This window comes from Coccinella septempunctata, chromosome 6 (genome assembly GCF_907165205.1).
Source record: "Coccinella septempunctata chromosome 6, icCocSept1.1, whole genome shotgun sequence".
NCBI lineage: Eukaryota > Metazoa > Arthropoda > Insecta > Coleoptera > Coccinellidae > Coccinella > Coccinella septempunctata.
This window is the reverse complement of record NC_058194.1, coordinates 14,055,943-14,082,387: the sequence shown is the minus strand read 5'-3', so window position 1 is coordinate 14,082,387 and position 26,445 is coordinate 14,055,943. Positions and strand designations below refer to the sequence as shown.

General features: G+C 35.3%; 2 protein-coding genes across 2 annotated transcripts in view; one reads left to right on the top strand and one right to left on the bottom strand.

Moving 5' to 3' along the window:
- LOC123314905 (lachesin-like) overlaps positions 1-26,445 on the bottom strand; it is a 488,081-nt gene that overhangs the window by 394,612 nt on the left and 67,024 nt on the right. The gene's annotated exons all lie outside the window — the stretch shown is intronic.
- Positions 20,670-22,853, top strand: LOC123314906. The gene is made up of 2 exons (XM_044900356.1): positions 20,670-21,633; positions 21,777-22,853. The coding sequence occupies exons 1-2, from the start codon at positions 20,686-20,688 to the stop codon at positions 21,780-21,782; spliced, it is 954 nt and encodes a 317-aa protein (XP_044756291.1). The 5' UTR covers positions 20,670-20,685; the 3' UTR covers positions 21,783-22,853.

The following is a 26,445-nucleotide window of genomic DNA, read 5'->3' as shown; positions in this document are numbered from 1 at the left end:
AAAACCCTATCCCTCTTTCTTTTTAAGTTCTCAAATTATAAGTGAAAACTCAATTTTCGGTATTTTGAATTGCTGCCTCTATTTTGTTAAGTCCCAGTCATATTCAAAAACAAATGTAACATTCAAGTTAAACTTTTTAATGTAGAATGCAATAAACAAATTAATTCAAATGCATAACATCCGCAGATAATTAAATCAACGAATGTTACGATCTAAATCGAACTAACAAACTATACCATCGCTCGAAGTATTACCAGAATTTTCATTTCGTCGACAAAGAGTAGAATGCAATGGCTCAGTCAAAGATTATTTTTCAGCTACTTAAGTGATATAGAAGTAACTTTAATTTTTTCGAATATGAATGATAAAATGCATATTCCAGTCCCATATTTTTCCTGATTCAGAATATATAATAAACATCGTGTCTTTAATTGTTCTTTCAATAAAAAACGGAATTTCAGTTTTATGTCGTTTTTTTTGGCATTGTTGTGTTGTCTTTAGTTGAGGCGCTGGTTTAAATGTATGACGAGATACTTTGCTTTGGTGTCGACTGGTATTTCCTTTTAAAATATTTTGACAGGGGAACATGGGTTTTTCCTTGTTGTAAAGGTAGTAGTGACGGGTGGACGTCAGAGGGAAAAATGAGTTCTTTTAATAAGAAAAAGTACGAAATGCTGATTCAGTTAATAGAATGTTATCTTGAACTATACATGCCTCACAAAGTGACTATAAAAATAATGTACTCAAGCATAATGTTTTTTAGAGGGTGAAATAGGCCGTGGGCATCTAATGGTTGGAGGTTTTGTGATTTCATGTTCAAATTAAACTTAATATTCTTGCGAATTGTTCTTGGGAAAGTCGAGAAAATTCATTAAATTTTGTATCATTGAACTTAATACAGTTATCCAAACCGTAAAAAGTGCCTTCCTTTTTCTTGTTCTGGAACATTGTATCCGTTTTTTGCCTCTTTGTTGACAAAGCCAATAGTTCATCGTCTTCTTCCCCAAAAATCGAACGAGTAAGTAATTCTACTCGAATTCTACATTCATCTTGAAACACACTCTTATACATAGTAGCCAATAATGGGTAATCTCAGCTTGAGAACTGGTGAAACATCAACAGGAAACAAAAAACCATTGTTAAAATTGCCAACGTTTCGAATCTTCATTGATTCTTCATCAGGGCTACAAAAATACACAAAAATATAACAATAAGTGATACCTCATTAGAGGAACAGAGCAAACGACAAAACAGGTTCAGCAAATCATCAGCATATAAAGTTTTTGTAAAAAATAAAAGCACAATATAACAATATAAGGAATAAAAACCTCACTAAGCCAGATGACAGCCGCCCAAGAAGTCAAAACAATAAAAGACTAAACGTATATTTAACTTAACATTAATTAAAAATAGTCTTTGATCTTCGATTTTACAGATAAGTATGAGACTCACCTATTTATTGGGTTTTGTAAATTTACTCATTAAATTTCATGTTAGACCCACCCTGATCTCGATTAGGTCCATGCAGGCATTCAAAGGCACCTCCCGAGCATTGCATAACCCAGAAAGAAAACTCACACTCGCCAGTTCACTCTTGTAACAAAACTGCTATGTCGAATTGTTTTTGGATTGATATGAATTAAAATAAAGTTTCTAGGTAAATGCGTTCATTGAACAACGTAGACTCCAATACAGGCAAAAACGAAATGAAGAAGTGAAAGATCACACATGCAGAATAGTCCAAAATAACTCGTCCACCCGGAACTAGGCAACACGAGATACCAACTGATTAGGTGGATAGAGTACATTCAACAATTTTCCTTTCATTGACAGAGTTTCCGAACATAATTTCCGCATACCTATGACAACCATACTCAGCCATAATTTTCCAACACGTTAGCATATATTGCACTCAGGTTTTGAGTATCTGTTCTCAAATTTACGGTTTTGTTTAAGAATATGTTTATCATCTCAGAGACACATCGTTTGAAATAATTTCTCTCAAAGTCTACAATCTTCACGTCCTCGAATCCAAATAAATGCCCCGTTTGAAAATGGTGTTCCGCCAACGCTGTTTTGTCATTCTTATACTTGTTGCTCAATCTACAGTCATATTCATGTTGGTATAAACGGTTTTTCAAGTATTGTTTAGTTATTCCAATGTAACACTTGTCACATCCGCCACATTCAATCCTGTATACTACGTTGGATCTATACATGTTGGGAGTCGAATCTTTAGTTTTCGAAAAGATCTCACCCACCTTCCTGACAAGATAGAAAGCACACGAGACCTCCGGGATCTTATCTCGAAGAATCCTACAAATATTCTCAGACAAACCTCTAACGTAAGGAAGTGCAATATGACTAGATTTCGCCGTTTGTTCTCCTCTTGATATTGTTGGAATTATATTATTCAACCTATGTCGATAGTTATTCATTATCCTATTGACCCAATTAATTGGATAGTTATTGAATAATAATAATAATAAATGTATTTAAGGCCATCGACCTGAGTCCTTCAGCCAATAATAAATTCCAGTTACATTCTGTATGCATTTACAAAAAAAAAAAAAAGTATACAATATAAGTTACGTAATATCTAATACATTCAGTTTTTGCAATAATGTGCATGTGGGAAATTTTCTTTGTGGTTGTCTAGGCACCTCGTCTTGTGCTAGGTCAGTTACATCCTTCAAGTCGTGTAGTCTCTTCATGAATTTTCTATTTAATTTTTTCATACGCTGTTTGATCGGTTCTACTTTGGTTAGCTGGTATAGGAGATTATTAGGCGGGTTGTGTAGCCGGTTCCTGGGATGTCTCAACTTGGTTATTGTTCGTAGAGATGATGTTTCAGCCACTTGTAGTATTTTTAATACTGATTCTCTACAATTTGCATACAAAGGATGTGCATACTCAATCATTGGTCGGCATATGGTTTTATATATGGTGGAAGCAGTCTTAATGTCAATTCCATGGTCTCCATAAGTTAAACATTTTAAGTGTTTCGCTCTGCCGATAGCTTTCCTTTTCATGTTGTTGGCGTGGAGACCTAAATTAGCTCTATTGTCCACCTGAATACCTAAGTATTGGATTGACGATGCAGGTTTCACTTTTTTATTGTTTATAGATATTGTTGGGGAGTCTTGATTGATGTTGTGGTTAAATATAATCAACTGAGATTTATCTGGATTTACTCTGAGTCTCCATTTGGACAACCATGATGTGATGTCATTCAGGTGTAATTGTAGTTTGTCCATACAATGTTGTAATGTTCTTTCATGAGAAATAGCCATCGTGTCGTCTGCGTATTGTAGGGTATATTGGTTGCCTTGTTCTATTGGGCTTATATCGCTGCAGTAAATATTGAAGAGGAGTGGAGATAAAGATGATCCTTGCGGTGTGCCCTGCATGGGGATGAAAGGTTCAGATAGTTTTTTTGTAAGTTCTATAAGTGTATGTGTTATAGAGCGGAAATTCGTTCAAATTCAGTGTATTCAGTGTAGAGTCCAGATCCCAAGATCGCTGGTTCCACGGATATCACTGGTGAGTCGATTTATTTTTCTGATAGTATAGAAAATATTTAATTTAGCCACATAGCTTAATAGTAACATAGTAGTAAGGATTTCCAATATTCATTATTATTCCGAAATACCTCATATAGTTCAATACGGACAAAAGCCATGTCGGAGGTCTCAGACAATGAGAGCTCCTACATGGAAGCTACGGACAACGAAGAATTTAGCGATGGAGATGCAGAGGAGCTTGTAAGGCTCAAAGAAGAGAATGGGCAGTTGAAGGCTCAAATAAATAAACTGACTGAAACCGTGTCTCAGTTGGTCGGGGAGATACGCCTCTTGAGAGAGGAAGTTAACAAAAATAAAGCTCCTCAATCCCCTAGTTTTGCTGAAATTGCAAAACAGAATACGGCACAGAAATCCCCCACATTTGCAGAAATTGCAAAGCCGGTAGCGGTCCCCAAAAATTCCTCCAAACAGGAAGTAGCTCCAGAACCGGAGAAGAAGAGAAATTTTGCAACTCAAGTTGCTAAAACCCAGAACGCGCCGCCCACAAAACGCGCGCGTAAAGAAAGTTCATCTTCAGACGAAGAGACCGCAAAAAAAGCAACGGAGTTACCTAAAAAAGATAAAATTCCACCCATCACGACGATGGGTACAGCCGATTGGGTAGAGATCTCAAAAGCTCTCTACTTGAAGAAATTCAGCTACAACAGAGCAACCGTCGTAAAAGACGGGATCAGGATCGTAGCCTCGACTGTGGACGACTACAGGAACATAACAAAATATTTTGACCAGATTGGTAAGGAGTACTTCACGTACCAGATGGAGGAAGAGAAAAAGATATATGCAGTTATAAGACATCTCCCAATAGATGCTGACCTAGATTTAATAAAAAATGATCTAAAGGTCCAAGGAATCCATGACGCCGAGGTGTCCAGAATGACATCCAATAAAACCAAAAAGTTTATACCCTTATACCTGGTAAAAACTCAGAGAAAGGAGATTTTCGAAATAAGACGCCTCTACAATCTCTGCATTGTAGTGGAATCAAAAAGAAGGGCAGAAAATCCAAGCCAATGCTTCAGATGTCAGAGGTACGGACATGCCCAAAACAAGTGCTCTTTTCCATACAGATGCGTCAAATGTTTGGGCAATCATTGCACAAAAGATTGCGAACTTACCAGAAAAGGTGAGGAGAGAAATGCCACATGCGTTCTGTGCGGTGAAGAAGGCCATCCAGCAAGCTACAAAGGATGTAGCGAATTCAAATTAGTTACAAGGAAGAGGAAAACAGGCCAGAAATCGGCTCAGCAGAGCACGATTCCTCTAAAAGTCCAGGAGAAAAAGAAGCCCACCCCCTCCAAAGTAGACGACAAGAAAAAAGAAGTACCCAAACCAGTACAGAAGAAGGAGACACCGAAAATGCCCCAAGCTAAACCCACGATCAACAAAACAAAAGAAAACAGAAAAGTCTCTGAATCCGCCGACGATTTAGACACTTTTACTGAAAAAATTTTCAACAAAATCATGTTGAAAATTGAAAGAGAGATGGAGAAAAAACTCCAAGGAATGTTCAGTAAACTGAAATAATGGAACATACAACTAGGAAAAATTCCCTTAAAATAGTCTCCTGGAACATAAACGGGGTCAGAACTCGAAAACCCGAGATAGAAGAAATAATATCAGAGAGAAAACCTGATATTATAGCCTTACAGGAAACAAGAATACAACCAAATACGCGATTGAATATCATGAATTATGAGATATATAGATGTGACAGAATCGCAAACACTGGGGGAGGTGTTGCCTTACTGGTTAGACGAGATCTGAAACACTATTTTAAAGGAAGATCTGACGAGTCACAAATAGAAACAGTGACGATTGTAGCTGAAATAAATCGACAAAGAGTCGAAGTCACATCGGCATATAAAAGACCCCCAAATAACCTATTGGAAGAAGAAATCAACAACTTACTAGATGGAACAAACCCGAAAATCTGCATCGGAGATTTTAATTGCAAATCTCCAGAATGGAACAGCAGGATGGAAAACAGAAATGGCAGAAAACTGAAAGATCTCGCTGAAAAACATGAAGCTATCGTTATTGGACCTGAAGAACCAACGTACCTAGCATTCGGAAATGGATTACCAGATATAATTGATATCGCAATTATGAAAAATATCACTAGAGAATTCTCGATAGAGACCTTGTGGGACGGAACCTCTAACCACAACCCCATCGAATTAACAATAGGAGATGGGCCAAGAAGAGAACTAATGCAAACAAGAGAATACACCGATTGGACTAAATATAGCCATCTGATACAATCGGAGGTAACAGAAATACCGACAATCAACACACCGGAAGACCTAGAAAGAGCAGTTGATAAACTAGAAAAGAATATAATAGATGCCTACAAAAAGAGCACAAAGAAAATAACGAGACCAGCACCGATACATCCACACGGTGATACACCCAGAGAAATCAAAGATCTCATCAGGGAAAATCGGAGACTAAGAAAAACATACAGGCTCAACAAAACAGATATAAATAAGAGAAATCTAAACCGACACAGCCAAGTTCTGAAAAATGCCCTGAAGGACATGAGAACAAATAGATGGAACAAAAGAGTTCAAGAATTAAATACTATCGATCATTCTGCATGGAAAATGCAAAAATGTCTGAGAAGAGAAAAGACTAAAATACCACCTCTCCACGGAGAAAGAGGAATGGCATATACGAATATCGATAAAGCAGAAGCACTGGCGGACTCGATAGAAAGAGAATCGAGAATAAATTACAGACCTGATGACGATAATGACGAGCTGGAAGATCTTGTAGAGAACAACGAAGAAGAAATGGACGAACCACCAGTAGACGACAAAATAGAAAAACCAACTTCTCCATTTGAAATAAAAGAGATAATCAGAAGCTTGAAAAATAGAAAAGCTCCCGGAAGTGATAAAATAACGAATGCTATGTTGAAGAAATTACCTAGAAAAGGTATAGCTGCTCTCACAAATATTGCAAACGGTATAATGAGGACTGAACACTATCCGGAAAAGTGGAAAACTGCAGAAGTCATAGTGTTCAACAAACCAGGCAAAGATAAGAAATTCCCCCAAAACTACAGGCCGATAAGTTTATTGTCCGCCCTAGGAAAAGTAGCAGAAAGGGTAATCGCTAGGAGGCTTACAGAAGAAACTGAAAATCTGAATCGCATTCCAGCAGAGCAATTCGGATTCAGAAGAGACCACTCAACTGAACAGCAATTACTGAGACTCACAGAATACATAACAGAAGGATTCCAAAATAAACAAGCAACCGGTCTTGTACTACTAGATGTCGCCAGAGCATTCGACAGAGTATGGCATGAAGGATTGATTTACAAAATGAGATATGCTGGATATTCAATGAAACTGTGCAAGTTGATTAGGAATTATTTGAGGAACAGAAGATTCTACGTGAAAGTGGAAGGAGAAAACTCCACAACCAGATATATGGAAGCAGGGGTGCCTCAAGGGTCAGTACTTGGGCCGTTACTGTATAACATATATATTCACGATATACCAAAATCTCCAAGGACTATGCTGACACTCTATGCCGACGACACAGGAATCGCAATGCGACATCGCAAGCCAGAAATTATAGAAGGAATGTTACAAGAAGCTATAGATGAAATAAATGACTGGTGTATTAAATGGAAAATAAAACTCAACGGACAAAAGAGCCAAGCGATATTACTGCAGAAGAGGAGACTAAGAACTACAACAAATCTAGAGGTAGATGGAGAAGAAATCGAATGGAAAAACGAAGCAAAATATTTAGGTATCACCCTAGACAAAGGTCTAACATGGAGAAGCCATATCAAACAAGCCGTTGACAAAACCAAGGCAGCGATGAATATGCTCTACCCGCTGATAGGTAGAAAGAGCCATATGTCAAATGAGACAAAATTGAAAATAATCAAAGCCGTTGCTAGACCGCAACTGACTTATGGATCAGGTGCTTGGGGATTCGCGGCAAAGAGCCATATACAAAGAATTCAGGCAACAGAAAACAAGCTACTACGATGTGCCATAGATGCGCCTTGGTTTGTCAGGAACAAACAGATATATCGAGATTTGAAGTGGGAAACCATCACCGAATTTATGAAGAGGAAAGCTGAAAAGTTATTCGAAACAGCGAAGGAACATCCAAACGAAGAACTCAGGAGACTAGTGGACTACGATCCGGAGGAAGACAGAAGAAGAATGAGAATTTACAAAAGGAGACCGAGAGATCAATTGAGGAGAGATTAAAATGAGTACGACAACTTATTAAAACTATACTAAGAAGAGATATCCGAAATGGACGAACATGAAAACCCTAGCACGACAATGTGCAAGAAGAAATCAACCGATTAAAGGATAAATGGTTTATAGGCAAATGCCCGGAACCAACAAAAAGCAGGTTAGGTTTAGTGGGTCGCGAACTCAGGAGAGTGAGTAACCCCACAGTGTTCCCTAGAAATGGGTTCCTCTGGGCGAGAGATAGAGCCCCGTGTTTTCACGGTCGCAGATTCCCCCTGCTATAAAAAAAAAAAAAAAAAAAAAAAAAAAAAAAAAAAAAGTTCAGATAGTGTCTCGTTAATTTTTATCCTCAGTGTTCTATTTTCTAAATAGGATTTCAACAGATGGATGAGGTAGGAAGGAGCATTTGACTTGTAAATTTTGTATAGTAAACCTTTAGTCCAGACGCTATCAAATGCTTTTTTAATGTCGATGCTCACTGCTGCTGTTTTTTTGTTATTCAACTGTGCGTTTTGTATATTATTGAAGAATATCGTAAGTGGGTGTACAGTGGATTTGTTTTTACGGAATCCGAATTGGTATTTTGGTATTAAAGTGTTAAAATGTTCTTCTAATTTAGATTTGATAATATTTTCAAGTAATTTCCCTAGAACTGGTAAGAGGGTTATTGGCCTATAGTTTTCTACTTTGGAGTGGTCTCGATTACTTTTTCCTATAAGAATGATAGTTCCAGATTTCCATATTCGTGGAAATATACAGTTATTAATGCTCCATTTGTATATCTCAATAATGTGCGAGTGAATGAAAGGATCCAATTTCTTGACGATCTTCCAGGGAATGTTGTCTGTTCCTGGCGAACTGTTCTTAGACTTATGTAGGATTTCGTAATAAGTACTTTCTTCTATTTCAAATATTGTGTTATTCACCTCCTTGGAGAAGTATTCTGCATACCAACTCTCAACTTTCTCTTCTATTTCAACATCAAATTTTGGGTCCTTATCGTATTGATAGGTTTTTTCAAGGTATTGTGCAAACAGTTCTGTCTTTTCGGTGTCTGACCTATGTGGTTTGTTGTTATTGTCTTGGATCGTCGGGATATTGTGAAATTTTTTGTATTTTGATAATTTTTTGATTTCTTGGTGAAAGCTCCTTCCTTTGGTTTCGCAAATTGCGTTACAAGCCTTAGTCCAGGTGTGTTGTTTGAACTGTTGTATCATTCGATGTATTGACCTATTGTATTCATTAATCTGCGGTTTGAGGGCTGGATCTTGACGTTGTTGGTATTCTCTGTACATTTTTCTCCTATTTTTTATCATCCTTATTATGAAGGAAGGTAGTTATTGTCCCTCAATAATTTTTTGATCACCACCTCATTTATTCTATGAAAGTCAACATCAGAAAGAGTGTAAGCCCGAAACATAAGGTTTTTGATAATGGCCACCTTCTGCACCGTAGAATGTTCCGAAAAATAGTTCAATATTCTACCGGAAGCAGTTGGTTTTGTATACCAGTTGGTGCAAATCGAACCATTAGAATTTTTCATCACTGTCAAGTCCAAAAAATTGATCTTTTGATCCACTTCCAATTCCATGGTGAATTTCAACTCATGGTGAAAACCATTAAATTTATCCAATAGCTCGCTCGTTGCGTTTTTTGGAATAGCCGCAATAGTATCGTCGACATATAGCTTCAAAAATTCCACCTTAAAACTCAAAGTACTCAGCACAACAAAATGCTAACGTGTTGGAAAATTATGGCTGAGTATGGTTGTCATAGGTATGCGGAAATTATGTTCGGAAACTCTGTCAATGAAAGGAAAATTGTTGAATGCACTCTATCCACCTAATCAGTTGGTATCTCGTGTTGCCTAGTTCCGGGTGGACGAGTTATTTTGGACTATTCTGCATGTGTGATCTTTCACTTCTTCATTTCGTTTTTGCCTGTATTGGAGTCTACGTTGTTCAATGAACGCATTTACCTGAAAACTTCATTTTAATTCATATCAATCCAAAAACAATTCGACATAGCAGTTTTGTTACAAGAGTGAACTGGCGAGTGTGAGTTTTCTTTCTGGGTTATGCAATGCTCGGGAGGTGCCTTTGAATGCCTGCATGGACCTAATCGAGATCAGGGTGGGTCTAACATGAAATTTAATGAGGAAATTTACAAAACCCAATAAATAAGTGAGTCTCATACTTATCTATAAAATCGAAGATCAAAGACTATTTTTAATTAATGTTAAGTTAAATATACGTTTAGTCTTTTATTGTTTTGACTTCTTGGGCGGCTGTCATCTGGCATAGTGAGGTTTTTATTCCTTATATTGTGCTTTTATTTTTTACAAAAACTTTATATGCTGATGATTTGCTGAACCTGTTTTGTCGTTTGCTCTGTTCCTCTAATGAGGTATCACTTATTGTTATATTTTTGTGTATTTTTGTAGCCCTGATGAAGAATCAATAAAGATTCGAAACGTTGGCAATTTTAACAAGGGTTTTTTGTTTCCTGTTGATGTTTCACCAGTCCTCAAGCTGAGATTACCCATTATTGACCAATTATAAGGACGAGATTTGATAACCAATACATAGTAGCCTAGTGTTGCAGCACGCATGTAGCATGCGAAAGGTATTTCAGAGAGACCATGCGCCCGTTGTCAGCGACCGCCAGCGTTCCCGTATGACGTCAGCCGCACGTCGTCGGTAGCGGGCAGCGGGTGAGGGAGACCAGCGCCTTAGTTGAACTAATTTAGCCTTATTGATGCTAAGTCACCAATTTGATGCCACTGTACAGGGTCATTCAAGTGTGCAGATTTTCAGAAGCTGTTTCGCCGTGAGATGAAAGTTAGGCTACATCGTCTGCAAAAGATGTAATGGTGGTGTTCTCATATTCCTGTATGTCTGAAGTATGGATGATATATAGAAGGGGTCCCAATATACTTCCCTGTGGATTTGACTTTGGGAGAGATGCTTCTCCATATTTCTCAGAAAAATGGTGGTCTGCTAAATAGGATTTCAGAATCATGTAATGTGTTTTTGGGAGGAGTTGTTCAAATTTGTAAAGCAGTCCGTTGTGCCCAACCTTGTCGAATGCTCGGGATGAGTCGGGAAATACTGCTGTGCAGAAATTTTTAAACCTAAATTTAAATGAATATGTTCCAAATCTTTCCAACTAGTAGATAATCTATATACTACTACCACAGTCTTCAAAAATAATAAGGACAGCTGTGCTAGTACTAGTAAACGTAAATTTGAAGTTGTCATGAAAATTCCCGTTATTTTCTTAATATTCCTAGCAGGTTCTCAAATATCCGAAATTATTTCATTAATGAGAACCTGAGTCAGAAACTGAATTTTCGACGTATCTTCAGTAAATTCCCGGTGTTTTATAAACCCATTTATTTTTTGATTAATATTATGAATTCGTCTATTCCATGCCCAACATTTGTTTCCTTTTCATCTCTGTTTCACCCACGAATAAACCGAAAAGTCTTAAATAAATCCAATTGTTTACTTATTCGACATTCGGAAATTAAATAGACTGACATGAATTTTAGTTTCGAATACAAAAACTAATATGATGCCTAGACGAAGCGATGCACGGTCGTATAAGAATTGGATTCTGATATTTCAACCTGCGCTCTTCTCGAAAATGAACACGCGATGGTATAAATTTGAATATTTTCACACATTTCCCAGCTGTGTCGCAATATGGACTGACAGATTTTCCATCGGTACGGGCACGTACTTCCTGGCCACAATACGAATGTAAAATGATGTGTTTATAAGAGTAAAATTGAACGAATTGAAGTTATGTGAATTCTAGAGAGCAAAGTTCCGAAACAAAGCGTTCGTACCAGACAGGGTCGTTTGTGACACGTGCTCCAAATATTAGGGCAATATTTAAGGTTGGAACTGTAGTTGAACATACGTGTTAAATAGTATGGCCAACTGGGGCATATCTGAATGTCTTCCGAGGAACTTGTACGTAGGTGATAAAAATTAATATTTTCGACGATTTTCTTATACTCGTCGACTTGCACCTATTACATCTCCTTTGCTTATTTGCTATATCTTCTTGAGAGGAATCACTTATACCTTATACTTAGCTGGCAACTTTTCAGTCCCTACAGTTTATTTTCAAAGAAAGATCAACAAACAATTGGAATAATGTGAAATGATGGATGTTCCAACGAATAAATATCTATTTGAGTTTGGAAAAACAATGTTGTTTTTTAACGATTGAGACCAGTGATACACCTACATAATATCGTTAATTATATATTACTGATTGATCTTAATTTGAATAAAGTAGAGGTCAACGATGATTATCTAAGGTACCCTGAAACGGGGCGAGAATGACCTGCCGGGGTGAGAATGAACATTCATCATTGAATCGCGTATATGCAGATACAAGCGGCAGCTATAGAATAATTGCTGCAAGTGGTAGTATAATCATTTCCTTGGATTTGTCTAAGATTACTTCACACGGTTATTACTTTTGAAATTCACATTGTGAGGAAGAAATGTTTCTTTTAATTTATACTAATTTTTTTTCTATTTTCATAGTCCGGGTACTTTGGATAGTGAAGAAAAAAATAGAGATGAATGAGTTAATTTATGCCTCGCAGAAATATTTTGTATGTATTTTGATGAACTTGAAAACTTCGAACTTTGAAAAAATTAAGTTTTGATTGAATTCCTATTTGTATGTCCAATTTTAATTTTTGAAGACCCTGTACATCAGATTGCTAAAAATAGAGATGTAACGTATGATCCAATATGTTGACAAGGGCTGGGCAAAATTTGGTTTCGATACACTCATTAGAAAACTAGTATCATTTATTTTAGTGAGCAGCAACAGCTGTGAAAATTTTAGGAAAAAGTCGAATATCTCAGAATCGGTGCTATATAGGACCATAGTTGTCATACCGAAGTTACCTTGAAATTTGACAAGGATTTCAAAAATGCAATAATATATAGGGTGTTATATTTAAAATAAGAAAGTTGATACCAACAGGGAAAAAACGGAGCACCTTGTTTTAAGGTGGGTTATAAGAAATAAAAGTTCAATCGATTACAGACAAGTGTTGTATTCAACTTTTTCTTCCAGCTCCTTTAGTTTCCACAATAAGGTATAGGAACATTTTAACTCGGACACCTTGTACCTACGATCGAGGAAAAGTGACTGTGTTCGCTCTGTAATATTCGTATTGCTCAGAAAATATGGATTTTTTATACATGGAATTGAATCGATATCGAAGACAGATATCCTTTGTCGTTCTGCCTAAGATTTGATAATTTTGAAAGAATACATAGTTCACTAATACAAATATAATTTTCATATACATACACATACTTGAAATTTGAATACTTGATATGTATTGATGATTCAGGGTGATAAACAATTGAAAAGAGAGCTCTTTTCATTCCAAATATCGGCAGGTGTCATTGAAAATTATAACTAAGTAATTGAAAACATGACTGTTTCCTCAAAAATATGATTTCGTTCGTTAGTTTTTTTTTTTGGATCAAATGTACCATGCGAAGTAAAAACTGAATTTGATTGAATAAAATATGTTTTTTTTATTCTGCAATAAAGAATAATTCCACTGATACAGAAAATAAAGATTTTGGTAATTGAAAAATAAGTCTCAATATTTTGAGTTCTGTCCTGATAATCTGCAAATTGCTAGTACCATTGGGCTATTGGAAGTAATCGAGCCTACAAATTTTCATAGAAATCATATTACTCGAAGAACCCGTTTGACAAAAACGGCAGATACGAAAAGAAAAAAATTGAACGAATTCATCAGGTGAGAAATCGATCATTTTCTGTTGAGAGCACAACTTTTTAATGGTATGAAATTTTTTCCTGACGTAAAAGGGCTTTTCAACAAATATGCTTACACCTATATTCAGGTTGCTTTTTAGAATCATAATACAGTAGCGTAAGTACTAAATTATGATAAATATCGAAAAGTATTTGAATCATGACAAAAATAGACAAATTGATCAATCTCATTTCGGTTTATAGAACATAATTTCATTGGATTCTAACAAAAATTATCGATTCTACGTGTTATGTTGACTGGGGCCTTGAGATCGAGATGAATGAGGATACGAATTCTGCCTTGCCAACAAGAAAGGTCCTATCTGCAAAATGTGATGAAATTTACTAACCAGGAAAAAATATAAATCAAAATTATGTTTTGCAATTAAGTTTTATTCTTCGACATAATATATAAATTAAAACATTAAGAAAGCTATGTTTCAATCTCGACTTCGCTAATTACCAGATTTCAATGAAGAATAACACAAAGAAAGACCCATTATTGATTTCTTTTCCTGATATTGAAATCTGAAAACATTAAGAGTTTGTTAAAATACTTTGTGTTATGCAATGAAAAACCCCGGATTTACTCAAAACCAAAATTTTGCAGGAACTTTCATGTTAGGTCGGCAGAATTGGTAAAATCACAATATTCGTTGCAATACGAACAAAATAAACGTTACCGAAAAGTTTGAAGTTTGAATTATTTTGAGACGTGCCTTGATTACTTTGTAAAATAGCTATGGATATTGATATGTTTTCCATGAATAGCCTCTTATTTCGCATACGTTCACAAAAAATGCTGATAAACATTTTTGCATCCGCACAGACGTTCGTTATGTGGAAAAACAATTTTTTGGGAAACTCATCATGTTCCAACAATATGCGGTTGAGACTTTGTGAATTTTTAACATACTCTTATGAGCAATCACCATAGAAACAGGTCGCAACAATGCCGAACTCTGTTTTTCCACGATATTACCCCCACACAATTCCCAAATATTCCTCTTTATTAAATCGTAAACTTTTACCGTGGAAAGTAAAAGTTTGAACGCTCTCCCTCTGTCCAGGACAAAAACATCGGCTTGGAAACCCCGGCTTTCAGCATAAATCACTGGAATAGGTATAATGTAATGTTAATATCCCAATTTCGGCACGAGCATTAGGATAGTAGACTCTAAGCCATGCCTTCCTCATACTGAAGCTAATAAACCAACGGTGTTCCTAATTTGCTGCCGCATATATCACTGAAGCAAAATTCCAGAACGCCTTTCCAGACGTAAACGGAATCAACGAATCTGATTTAGAGGACCTCGAATCCAGTTTACGATCGCTTCATTTCGAATTTTGGAAAGCGGTGTTGAAACTTTGATGCGTTTGTCCTACAAGACCGGAAATGAGATGTCCAAAAGTTCCATTATAACTTATATTAGTCTTATAAACGGAGGTGAGCACGGTTCCATTTCAGGTCGCGTTCTGAATTCTGTTCCGAGATGGAAAGTAATAAATGAACATTTAGAAGCACATGTTTTATTGTCCCCTTGGTTTGCCTATTTAGGAAAATGAATTTCGAAATAAGGATTGTAGTTTATCATTAGAGTAGGGGTGATCAAACTGTCGATCGCGATCGACTTGTTGTTTGCGTGAGATATTTGAGTCGATCTCATAAAAAATAAGCCGATTCTGATCTACAGGGTGGGCCTTTGACTCGAACAAATAATTTAACAGTAGATTCTTGAGGTCAAAAGAAACTTTTTTTTCCCTTACCATTTTTGTCCGAATCTGCTCGGTTTGAAAGATACATGCTGTTGAAAAATCATACAAACATGTTATTTTTAGTTCTATCTTACAAACGGTTTTATCGAATGAAATGAATTTCGAAATTTAGTTCTTCATTTATTTGACGAATCTTTTTCGAACACAAGATACAACCCACATCTACCAGTTTTTTCATTTTAAGCATTTCGTACCGTTAAAATAACAAAAATTAAAAGAACCCAACTAAGTTGGACATTTCTTATGAATATGTGAAAGTTTCCTAACATAAGAGTAGACTTCATATTTTCTCGTATATTGATTGCACCGTTTTTGACTAATTTGATGAAATTGGGTACATTGGCTCAATAACTTCTGTTTAAAAGATGTGTAGTGTCACAGATTTATCTGAAGGTGATTTTATTTTCCTACAGGTGGCACAACTCATTATGAAAACTTAAAATGGCTATATCTTTTTATCAGTGATGAATCGGAAAAAATGGTTTAGGAGAAAAGTGTTTCTTTTGACCTCAAGAATCTACTGCTAAAATATTCGCACAAGTCAAAGACTTACTCTGTATAAATAACCTCCTATATTACATATATTTGCAGTTCCGGAAAGTCGATCGATCGGAGTCTGTTAATATTGAAGTAGATCGCAGGCGATTCAAGTCTGAGTACCTCTGCATTAGAGGAAGGCAGTCATATTAGTTGAATATTGGTTCGAATAATCTCAAATTGTTCACTTCGTTTTATTCCCTGCGTAGGATATTCTTTGATGACTGAAAATGAGGTAATGAAATCGAAAAGACTATGAAACATGTAGTACTCCATTATAAAAACGGTGTTTTTTTATAGCCCTGAGAATCACTTTTACGCACTAGTAACTGAAAAATTTGATAGTCATACAACGATGTGTATTTCACTTTTCTTCGAATTTCCGTTGATTACCCTATGATGGAAAATATTATTAGTTTTACGCTTCCTAAGAGTCAAAAAGCTAGCCATAATACTTCAGAAGATGAAATTGAAAATCATTCTGAATCTGGAGGTAGATGGAGAAGAACTCGAGTGGAAAGATAAACTGAAATATTTAGGTATTAACAAGGACAAACTACTAACTTAATTCTGATAGATGTGTGAAGTGAACCCATGTGTAATTGTGTTTGGTTTGTGCTGCTTTGTGTCGTGTATTCTATGCGGTTCTCAAGATATTCTAAGAAATTCATAAAAAGGTCAGCACTGTAGTTTTAGAAAATTCGGGTTTCAACGGCTGAATACATCGTACTTCGAATGTACTGATGATGGTTTGATTGTTAATGGTCGCATTCAGCGGACGGAGCGCAAAGCGCTTCTGCTACCCATCGGTAGCGGTAGCGGTTGGGAACATGTTGAACGTTCGCTGGCAAGCCTAGATAGGATAAGGCAGTCCAACGAGCTGTCACTATCAGCTGATTAGTTGAGAAGTCTGTAGGAAAGACGTAAACAAACGGATTTTTTAAGTTTCGTTAACCTTGTGCTGGTTAGTCAATTTTTATGTGACAAAAATAACCTAGAATTTTGACGAATTATTTTTTGCTCCAGTATATTTCCTATAATTTATTAAACATTCTTCTTTATTTCTTACAATCCATTTTCATTTTCCTCAACAAACTCAAGTTCGTACATCTTCCACACTAAATAACAACTACCTACTCAGTTCAAGTCCAACTTTCGCTCCTTTCCGCTACCGCTACCTAGCACAAATCAAAGCCGCTCCCAAAAGTGGCGTCCGCTCCAGAACGTGTTGAGAATGTAGCGCATATGTCACCGAACGTTTCCGCTAGCGTTTGGTAACAGTTGCGCAACTGTTTCGTCCGCTGAATGCGACCATTGTTTATAATTCTGAATAAATTATGTATGCTTCAAATTAATTTGAATCAGTTTATTTCATTTCTCAAGTCAATTCTATTGCTAACTTTTCACTAATTACTGTTATCTAGTTTCAGATGAATGAATGTTCATGTTCCACAGGCTGGCCCTGGAAATCGTTGTTTTCCTTCAGAACATGTGAACTTCTCAAATAATATGGTTCAACGGTCAATAGTAAACCATGATACTGGTTGACTGTCTCTCGTCCTGGTTCCACCTCTGGTAATCGTGTACTCTATCAATTGGTAATTATAGCTCATTATAATATGTATTCTCATGGATATATTTCCATCGATATATTCTCATATTCATTCATCTTGCTTGATATACAGATTAGATCTCAAGCCTGCTGCTCTTCTTGAAAACAACGATTAGTGTTTACCCTCTTTAGTACTCTTACTTTCTACTTTTCATAATTTATCAACTAAATCTCCTGTTTTTCTGATGGACGTTCAAATCGCGCTCACTTGTGAGCAGTCCATCACTGTAAATGTGTTATCATTGATGAATTTTACACTCTGCAAGATCAACGTTATTTATATTTATATTACTTATAATATAATTGCTCTGCTCATAGTTAATGTATTGATCTCATTGATGACCAGACTCAGATATTTTAGTTTTCACCTTCGCCCCTTCTAACCATATCTGTTTTTCTGATGGAATACAGAGACACTTAATTACTTTTCATTGAATGATCTGTGAACGTTTTGTTAATATTGTGTTCGTTGAACTCAGTGTCTAAGTCTGACCTCAAGTGACTTCTAATTTCAACTACTCTTGATTACCTCTGTTTTTAATTGAATAATGTCACTCTGAGTTTCATGGATGTTGTCAGTATTTGTATTATTACTTATTAGCTTCATGCGAGTGACTTATTCATTTTATGATTGTGAATGATATACAATAAATGCTTTTACACTACCATCTCCAACTCAATTATCTGGTAATAGTCTATTGCTTTAATTTTTCGCAAAATCTGAAAAACACCAATTTTGAATATATGGAGATGTGAATTTGTTGTTGAAAACAATTTTTGGGAAATTCTATAAGGACTATATTTCTTGCTTTCCAATCAAGGCTTAAATTACCACAATAACAAGAAATATAAATTGACAAATAGTACTGTTCAAAAGTTCAAAGGGCTTTTGAATGGTCTATTCAGTCTTCCTTGGAAATCTGACAGATATTTTTCAGCTTAAAAAGAAACGAAATTAAAATATGATGCCATGATGAAAAAAAACCTGAAAATTATAGAAAAGTCATCAAAAAATCTACAAATATATCACAAATGGTTTGAAACCTAATCACTAGGGAAACATCGAAATATATAAGGTGTAATAAATAATGAGCCCGAATCTCAAAAATTTTTGGACAAATTCAATAACTTTTTTATTCATTCGGTACTTAATGTTGAAAATCAATCAAATGAACAATACGGCCCTGATTCCATACCGCGTCATGAAAACAGTAAAAAATCAAGTCCAAATCAGCAGGATTTGATGGTGTGTCTACTGAGGTGATGAAAACATCTGATTGAACACACATTACGTGTGCTAAAGGTAGCACACGTTATGAACAGGTGTTTTTCCTGAGGCCCTCAAAATAGCAGTTATTAAGCCATTCTTTAAAAAAGGTAATCCCAATGATCCAAGCAGTTATCAACCTATTTCAGTATTATATATAAAGATATTAGGAAGAATTTTGGCATCAAGGCTCATACAAAACTGACATAAAACTAAAACTCATCGAGAGCTATTTGAAAAAACAGACATGATTTATGTCGAGCTTTTGTTCGTTGCCGATCATACTAATACTAATGTTATCCTGAGATCCCCTCCTCATTTGGATCTACCCTCGATATGGTGCAAACAGTGCTTGATGATAACTGGTGCAACAAAAATTGTATTGTGCTGATTGTTGCAAAAAAAATGCATGGTCTTTGATACTGATAGATCCTCAATTTCTGTTCTGAATGATATAAATGAAAAAATAACTGTGTTTATATCTACAAAGTTCCCGAGAATATATCTTGAAAACCACTTCCAATGGAACTGCCATTTCGACAATTAAGTGACGAGACTAAAGTCTGTGATATTCAGTGGGTGTTCTGAAAGTTTGATTGTTCTTATATACCTTGAAGATGATATATTTTTCGAACTTTCAATCAGTTACAGAGGATCATGCAGGAATCACTTTAGAGAACATAATTTACTTACAGTACCTATATCGTTCATACATATATAAAGTTCTTATTTTCATGTAACTTTATATTCAATATTTTGAGAACTACAGAAATGTCAACTCAATTACTAGAAGAAAAGGAGCTATTTTATCCTTATCATTCTTCGGCATTAACAGAAAAATCTCCCCTTTATCTTGACATAAAATTAATGAATCATTGAAATCAGAATAATAAGAAATGTGGAAATTCTTCAAGAAAACTCTGTATAAATTCATTATATATTGTGAACCTTATTCTTTGTCATTTCTCACCTTCTGTCTGGATGAATTGTAATTTACACGTTTTTCAATCTTATTGTAATGATCAATATTTCATGAACTGAAATGAATATCACTCTATCCTTCTTATGTGACCTAGATGATCAATTGATTAAATATTTGAATAATTGACATAAACGATCAATTAATTAAATATTTGAATAATTGACATAAATTAAATTATTGACAATCACAACAAAACGGTGGCCCTTCATTCGGACATTCAAAATGTTGTGTGTTCCGATCATTCTGGTACTATACTGTCCATACTTTGTTAGTGACATTAATTTCAAACTGCTGAACATTTTCGAAACCAATCAGTCAGTGGGTAAATAACAACGAGTACCGGAACTGCTGTATGACCATTTCGGCATCAAATTTAATATGCAACTTTTTGTATTATTTCGAATGGTGATTTATCCCCCCAGCAGGCCAGCGTTCTATGTGAAATCGAACATTTTAAAAGCTGCCCCACTTGAAGGACAAATTGTACTACCAGCAAGTAAATTTCATTGAAGATAGGTCAATAAACCAGCCCTGATTATTCAGAAATATAAATTCCTCGATATCAACTCTATATATATATTCAGAGATTCGCGAACCGAATGCACACCGTACTCGTTCGATCCCGAAGATTCGAGTTTATAACAGTGTATTTTGTTTAAGAAAATTCGGAATAATTTTATATTATGTCGGAGAAAAACGAGAACGAAAAGATTAACGCAAGGAAGAAACAAATAAAGGCAAATAGTGGTCCAATAACTAGGAATTTGTCAGGGAAATCTAGAACCGATTCAGTTCTCCCGGAGGTAAACAACACCATTATCTCGAAGGAAGTGAAAACAGCTGGAACCATCTCTGATAACGTGAGCGATATTATGAATGAAGAAGTTATCAATGAACATAATGTACGAGGGCAGGTTCAAAACTTAAAGGAACAACAACAGGATGAATATAACGAAGTTTTCACACCAAAGAAGACCGTAATGCGTACTCCACCTGAAGTCAAGAGAACAGGAGATGGACACATAGCAATATCTGGACCATCCATAGGAAAAATAGATATGAACCTACCATTAGTCAGTAGAGATTCGGAAAATACGGAGAATATAATAGAGACTATACTTGATGCGCTAAGAAATCTAAATGATTTTTCGGAGAAAGAAAAACTTGAAAAGACGGATCAAGAACAATTAAGGAAGGCAGTTTTCAAACTCCACGAAAAAGTGACTAAACTTGTTTATAGATTTGGAAAACTCGAAACAGAAAACCGCAAAGAAAATCATCCTAAAAGTAATATCCTCAAGCCCGACGAAATTAATAGAGATACAGAGATTGACAGAGAAGTATACCAGGAAAATCATTCACAAATCAAGACTTACAGTTCGATACTCACTACAAGGAAAAATACGGAAACAACTAAAACTCAAAAATGGAAAACTCCGGAAAAGGAAAATAAATATGAAATATTGATAAATTCAAATAATAGAGAAGAAACTTGCGACATCGTAAAAAATGTCAAGCTAAAATTTAAAGAATTGGGCAAAAATGAAACTCTAAAAAATATTAGACACTTGCAGAAAGGAGGAGTAATATTTGAATGCTATAATGACGAGCAACAAAAACGGATTCAGGAAATTTTGAAAAAACAAGGCAGTCTTCAGACAAAGAACATACAAAACAAGGATCCAATGATTATGATAACGGGAATCAAGAAAGGCTATCAAGAAGATATCTTCAGGAAGGAGTTGATAGAAGATAATCCGCAGATGACAGAAATTTTTGGCCCACAGGTGGAAAATAGCCTCAAATTCATCGCAAAAAAGGTATGTAGGAATAATATGAAAGAAAACTGGATATTTGAAACATCTCCGCAGGTTTTTAAATGGCTGATTAAAAACGAATCGTTACACTTTGACCTCACTAAATTGTATGTTCAAGAATTTGTGGATATAGCAATGTGTTTTAGATGTAGTAACTTCGGGCATATAGCCAAACATTGTCGAGCAGAGCCATGCTGTCACAAATGTAGTGGTAGACATGAATCGAAGGAGTGCACCAATAAAGATCCATTAAACTGTCCAAATTGCAAACGTTTGGGTATTAAGGATAGGAGACACTCTGCAAGAGATCAGAAATGTCCAGCCTATATACAAAGAAGGGAAAAGCAACGCCAATATATCAACTTCAATGGTGATGGTGATGAGCAAACTGATTTTTTATGAAAGAATCGAATCCAGGGACAACTAAACAAAATCAAGTAAGTGACAACTGTGGAAACTTTAGTATTATACACCAAAATGTACAATCCGTGGGTAATAGTATAGACTTAGTAAATGCTCTACTAGAAAGTAACGATGATTGTAAATGTCTATGTATCTCAGAACATTGGAAAACACAAGAACAATTGAAATGTTTCAATGTTGAAAACTTCAAACTAGCTGCTAGCTTTTGTAGGAGGAATGGTTATGGGGGTACAGCTATATATTTGTCTGAAAAATTGGAATATAAAAAAAGAAAAAAAATTGAAATGCTTTCATCGGAGAGCATATTTGAATGCGCTAGTATTGAATGTAAACTCAAGAAAGAAAATATTATTATAATATCAATATACAGACCCCCTAAGGGAGATTTCAAAATTTTCCTCGGGAAGCTAGAGCTGATACTGCATATGATCATATCAGAGAACAAGAAGGTATTTGTATTGGGAGATTTTAACGTTGAGCTGCTCGAACATAATAATTTTGGATCACAACTTCTGGCTGTATTAGCGTCTTTCAATTTGTATCCTTCAATTTTTGAAAACACCAGAATAACACCTACCTCAAAATCATGTATCGATAACATTTTTACAAATTTACCTGATCAGTGCATCTCAAGTTCAGTATTGTTTACGACAATTTCAGACCATACAGCTCAAAAAATTGTACTCAGTTTAGATTTACAGACAAGGAATTCCCCTTATTATAAAAGATTTTTTGATGTGATGAGTAAAAATGAATTCTTTGATGACTTAAAAGAACAAAACTGGAATGAAATTTACGAGGTAGATAATGGGAATGTGAATAAACAATGGCATATTTTCATGAAAATCTTTATGACTATATTTAATCAAAAATTCCCGAAAAAATTATTCAATCAAGGCTATAAATCTAGGCAAAAACTATATGAGACAAATGAAGCGATCCAACAGAAGAAAATTAAATTAGATAATCTCCTATTTTTGAAACAATTAAATGGACATTATAAAGATTTGTATTGTGCAGAAAAAAAAGAATATGAAAAATTATTAGTAAGGGCCAGATCGGAAAATTATGAAAATAGAATAAATAACTCTGACGATAAGAATAAGTGTATGTGGACTATTTACAAGGAAATTACTGGCAAGACGAAAAAATCAAGTGAATGCTTTATCGATGGAAATACAAATGAGGTAGCAAATGCCTACAATAAATATCTAATCGACATTATCCCAGACTTGATGAAAACTAGTGAAGAAGGAAAAGAATATACTTTCAAATTCGAAAACGATAGATCAATAGTATTGGAGCCAGTTACAGAAGAAGAACTAATAGCACTGAATAAAAAGTTAAAAAACAAGCATAGTTCAGGTGAAGATGAAATCCCAACTTCTCTTATTCGTGAAATATTGCCAGCAATTACTGAGATTTTTTGTCACATCGTGAATAACTCTCTCAAAGAAGGAATATTTCCAGACACTCTAAAGCTAGCAGCAATTCGGCCAGTGTACAAAGGCAAAGGGGATAAAAACTGCTTCGATAATTATAGACCAATAGGCTTACTCTCGGGGTTCTCAAAGCTATTCGAACAAGTGGTGTATGTTAGAGTGACCAAATTCCTAACAGAATGCAACATAATTACCGAAAGTCAACATGGTTACCTGACTAACAAATCAACACAAAGTGCTATTTTTCAGCTCACACAAGCAATCCTGAAATATTTAGAGAAGGGCAGTATGGGCATGGGCATATTCTTGGACTTGTCGAAGGCCTTTGATTGTTTAGACAGGAACATTCTCCTAAAGAAACTCGAAAAATATGGAATAAGAGGATGGGCATTAAAATGGTTTGAATCATATTTGAAAAATAGGACCCAAAGAGTGGTTATCCTGCAAGGAGGTACAATGACTAAATCAGACATTCTTGAGAACATGGTTGGAGTTGTTCAAGGCAGCATATTGGGTGCACTCTTGTTTCTCATATATGTGAATGACTTGAGCCTTATAATGGACCATTTGAACAGCTTGACTCGATTCATGGATCCTGTGATAGACCAACAAGATTCCAGCTTAACACAGTTCGCAGATGACACCAGTGTGGCAGTGCAAGGACCAAATATTCGATGCCTTGTTGAAAAAACTGATTTCGTTTTCGGTGCCTTGGTGGAGTGGTTCAGGAAAAATAAATTATGTATCAACAAGGATAAAACAACTGTCGTTATCTTTAGGACTAAGCAGAACAAAATAGAAATACCTGAAATGATTACCGTTGAAAATACACAGCTCGAAATAAAAAGTGTCTCGAAGTTCCTAGGTATTTATGTGGATGAGCAGTTGGACTGGTCTCATCAAATCGATTCCCTGAATAAGAAACTGAACAACATCTGCTATTGCATAAGAATTGTGTCAAAATATCTTAATGACACGGCCAGGAGAACACTGTATTTTGCTAATTTCCAAGGAAGAGCCCGATATGGTATAATGTTTTGGGGATCTAGTTCTGCCATGCAAGATATTTTTGTTACGCAGAAACGTGTCATAAGAGTTATATTCAACATGTCCTATTTACAATCATGTAGAGGAGTCTTTAGATCGAAGAGAATGCTCACAATGTATGCATTGTATATATTTGAAATCCTTGTTTTCGTATATAAGAATAGTCAAGTATTTCCTCGGTCAAATCATTGCTACAATACGCGTAAGGACGACATTTTATACCCTATCCATCGCTTGACACTCTATGAAAAAAGCCCGTACTACATGGGTATTAAACTCTTCAATAAGCTGGATGACAAGATCAAGAATGCCACAGTCGAAAAACAATTTAGGCAGATGTTGAAGCAGTTCTTAATAAATCTTGAACCCTACAGTATAGAAGAGTATATGAGTTATAAAACTGATGGAAACAGATAGAATATTAATTTTGACGTCATTTCATTTCATATTTGTTTTTATTGTATAAAAATGTAATTTAATTTGAAATAAAGAAGCATTGAATTGAATTGAATATACACCAAAACAAAATGAATGGTACCTGTGGAGAATCAGGGTAAAATAAAATGAATATAGGTATACCCATATAGGCACCTGTGACATTAATTCGTATAAACGGAAATGGCGAACATGTTATATTGAGGATGAAAATATCTGTCACAAAAAAAAAGAACCACTAATTCCTTCAAATATCTTCAACTTTTCTCTCGATATTGTTGGAAATTGTGTTATTGCTGACAAAATGAAATTTTTTCATAGTCATTGAAAATGACGTAAATTGTCCGTTAGGTTGCTGAAATCGAATTTTGTACATTATGATTTTTTTATGGTCCACCTTTCCTGGAGTGGGATAAATTTTCATTTCAAGTTTACTGTTATGTCAACTGAAGAAATTTAAATGGTAATAGAAATCCAAAAATGTATAAGCTGCTAGAATGATTTGAACTGTCTATAAGAATTAAATATCGATCCTGAATATAAAAATGGTAAATTTTGAGGGTCAACATGTAAGTATTTTATAGAATAGAAATAACAATTTTAAACTTCAAGAATAATGAGAAGTTTGGCTAGATCTGTTGAAAAGACAGAGAATTTGTGTGAATTTTCTACGTGGAATAAATCTATATTTTTGTGTAGCAAAACTGCCAACATAATGAAATACTTCTCGAATAAGGACCTAATAAGAGAATATTTTGTTGGAAAACATGTTTTTGAATAACTGCTCCTAACAAATAATATCGCCAAACCTCCAACTACTCAGAATTTCCATCATTACTGGTCTTTCAGATATTTGGAAAGAATTAACGCAATGAGTTCTAGGAAGAAGATCAACAGAAAATCTATGAGAGAATTGTTGTTGTGCTTTTCTGCTTTCGTTGAAGCTGCTTCCAATCTCTTGATTATCATGAAACGAAAACAAATTAGAGAGAAGAGTACTGCATTGATAATTCTCAGTTTTAATCTGAAATTATAACCTAAATGTTTACATGCGATAAAGTATACTGAATAAGTATTCCTATCGTAAATTGCAAAATTGATTCCGTCGAATCACCTTGTGCGAATTGAAGTTCTATCTGTAATCGAAAACAGCATGCTCGTCAGACAGCTAAACCAACGGAAATGGTTGTGATTGTAATCTGAATGGAGTTTGAATTGTCCAAATCCCAGTGAACACCTATTCAACACAAGATTTTAATCCATTTCCAAACAGATTTTCGATGATGATGCTATTCGTTTTTTCAGTGCATTTCATTCGAAAATTACTGGAAACAACGCAATATTCATGGATCAGGTACACAAAACACTTTATATATTCGTTTGAAAAATTCGTAATGAACAGTCCAAATGGTTTTAATTACTATTATTATGAATAGTTAATCCCTGACCCAATATTATATTACGAAAA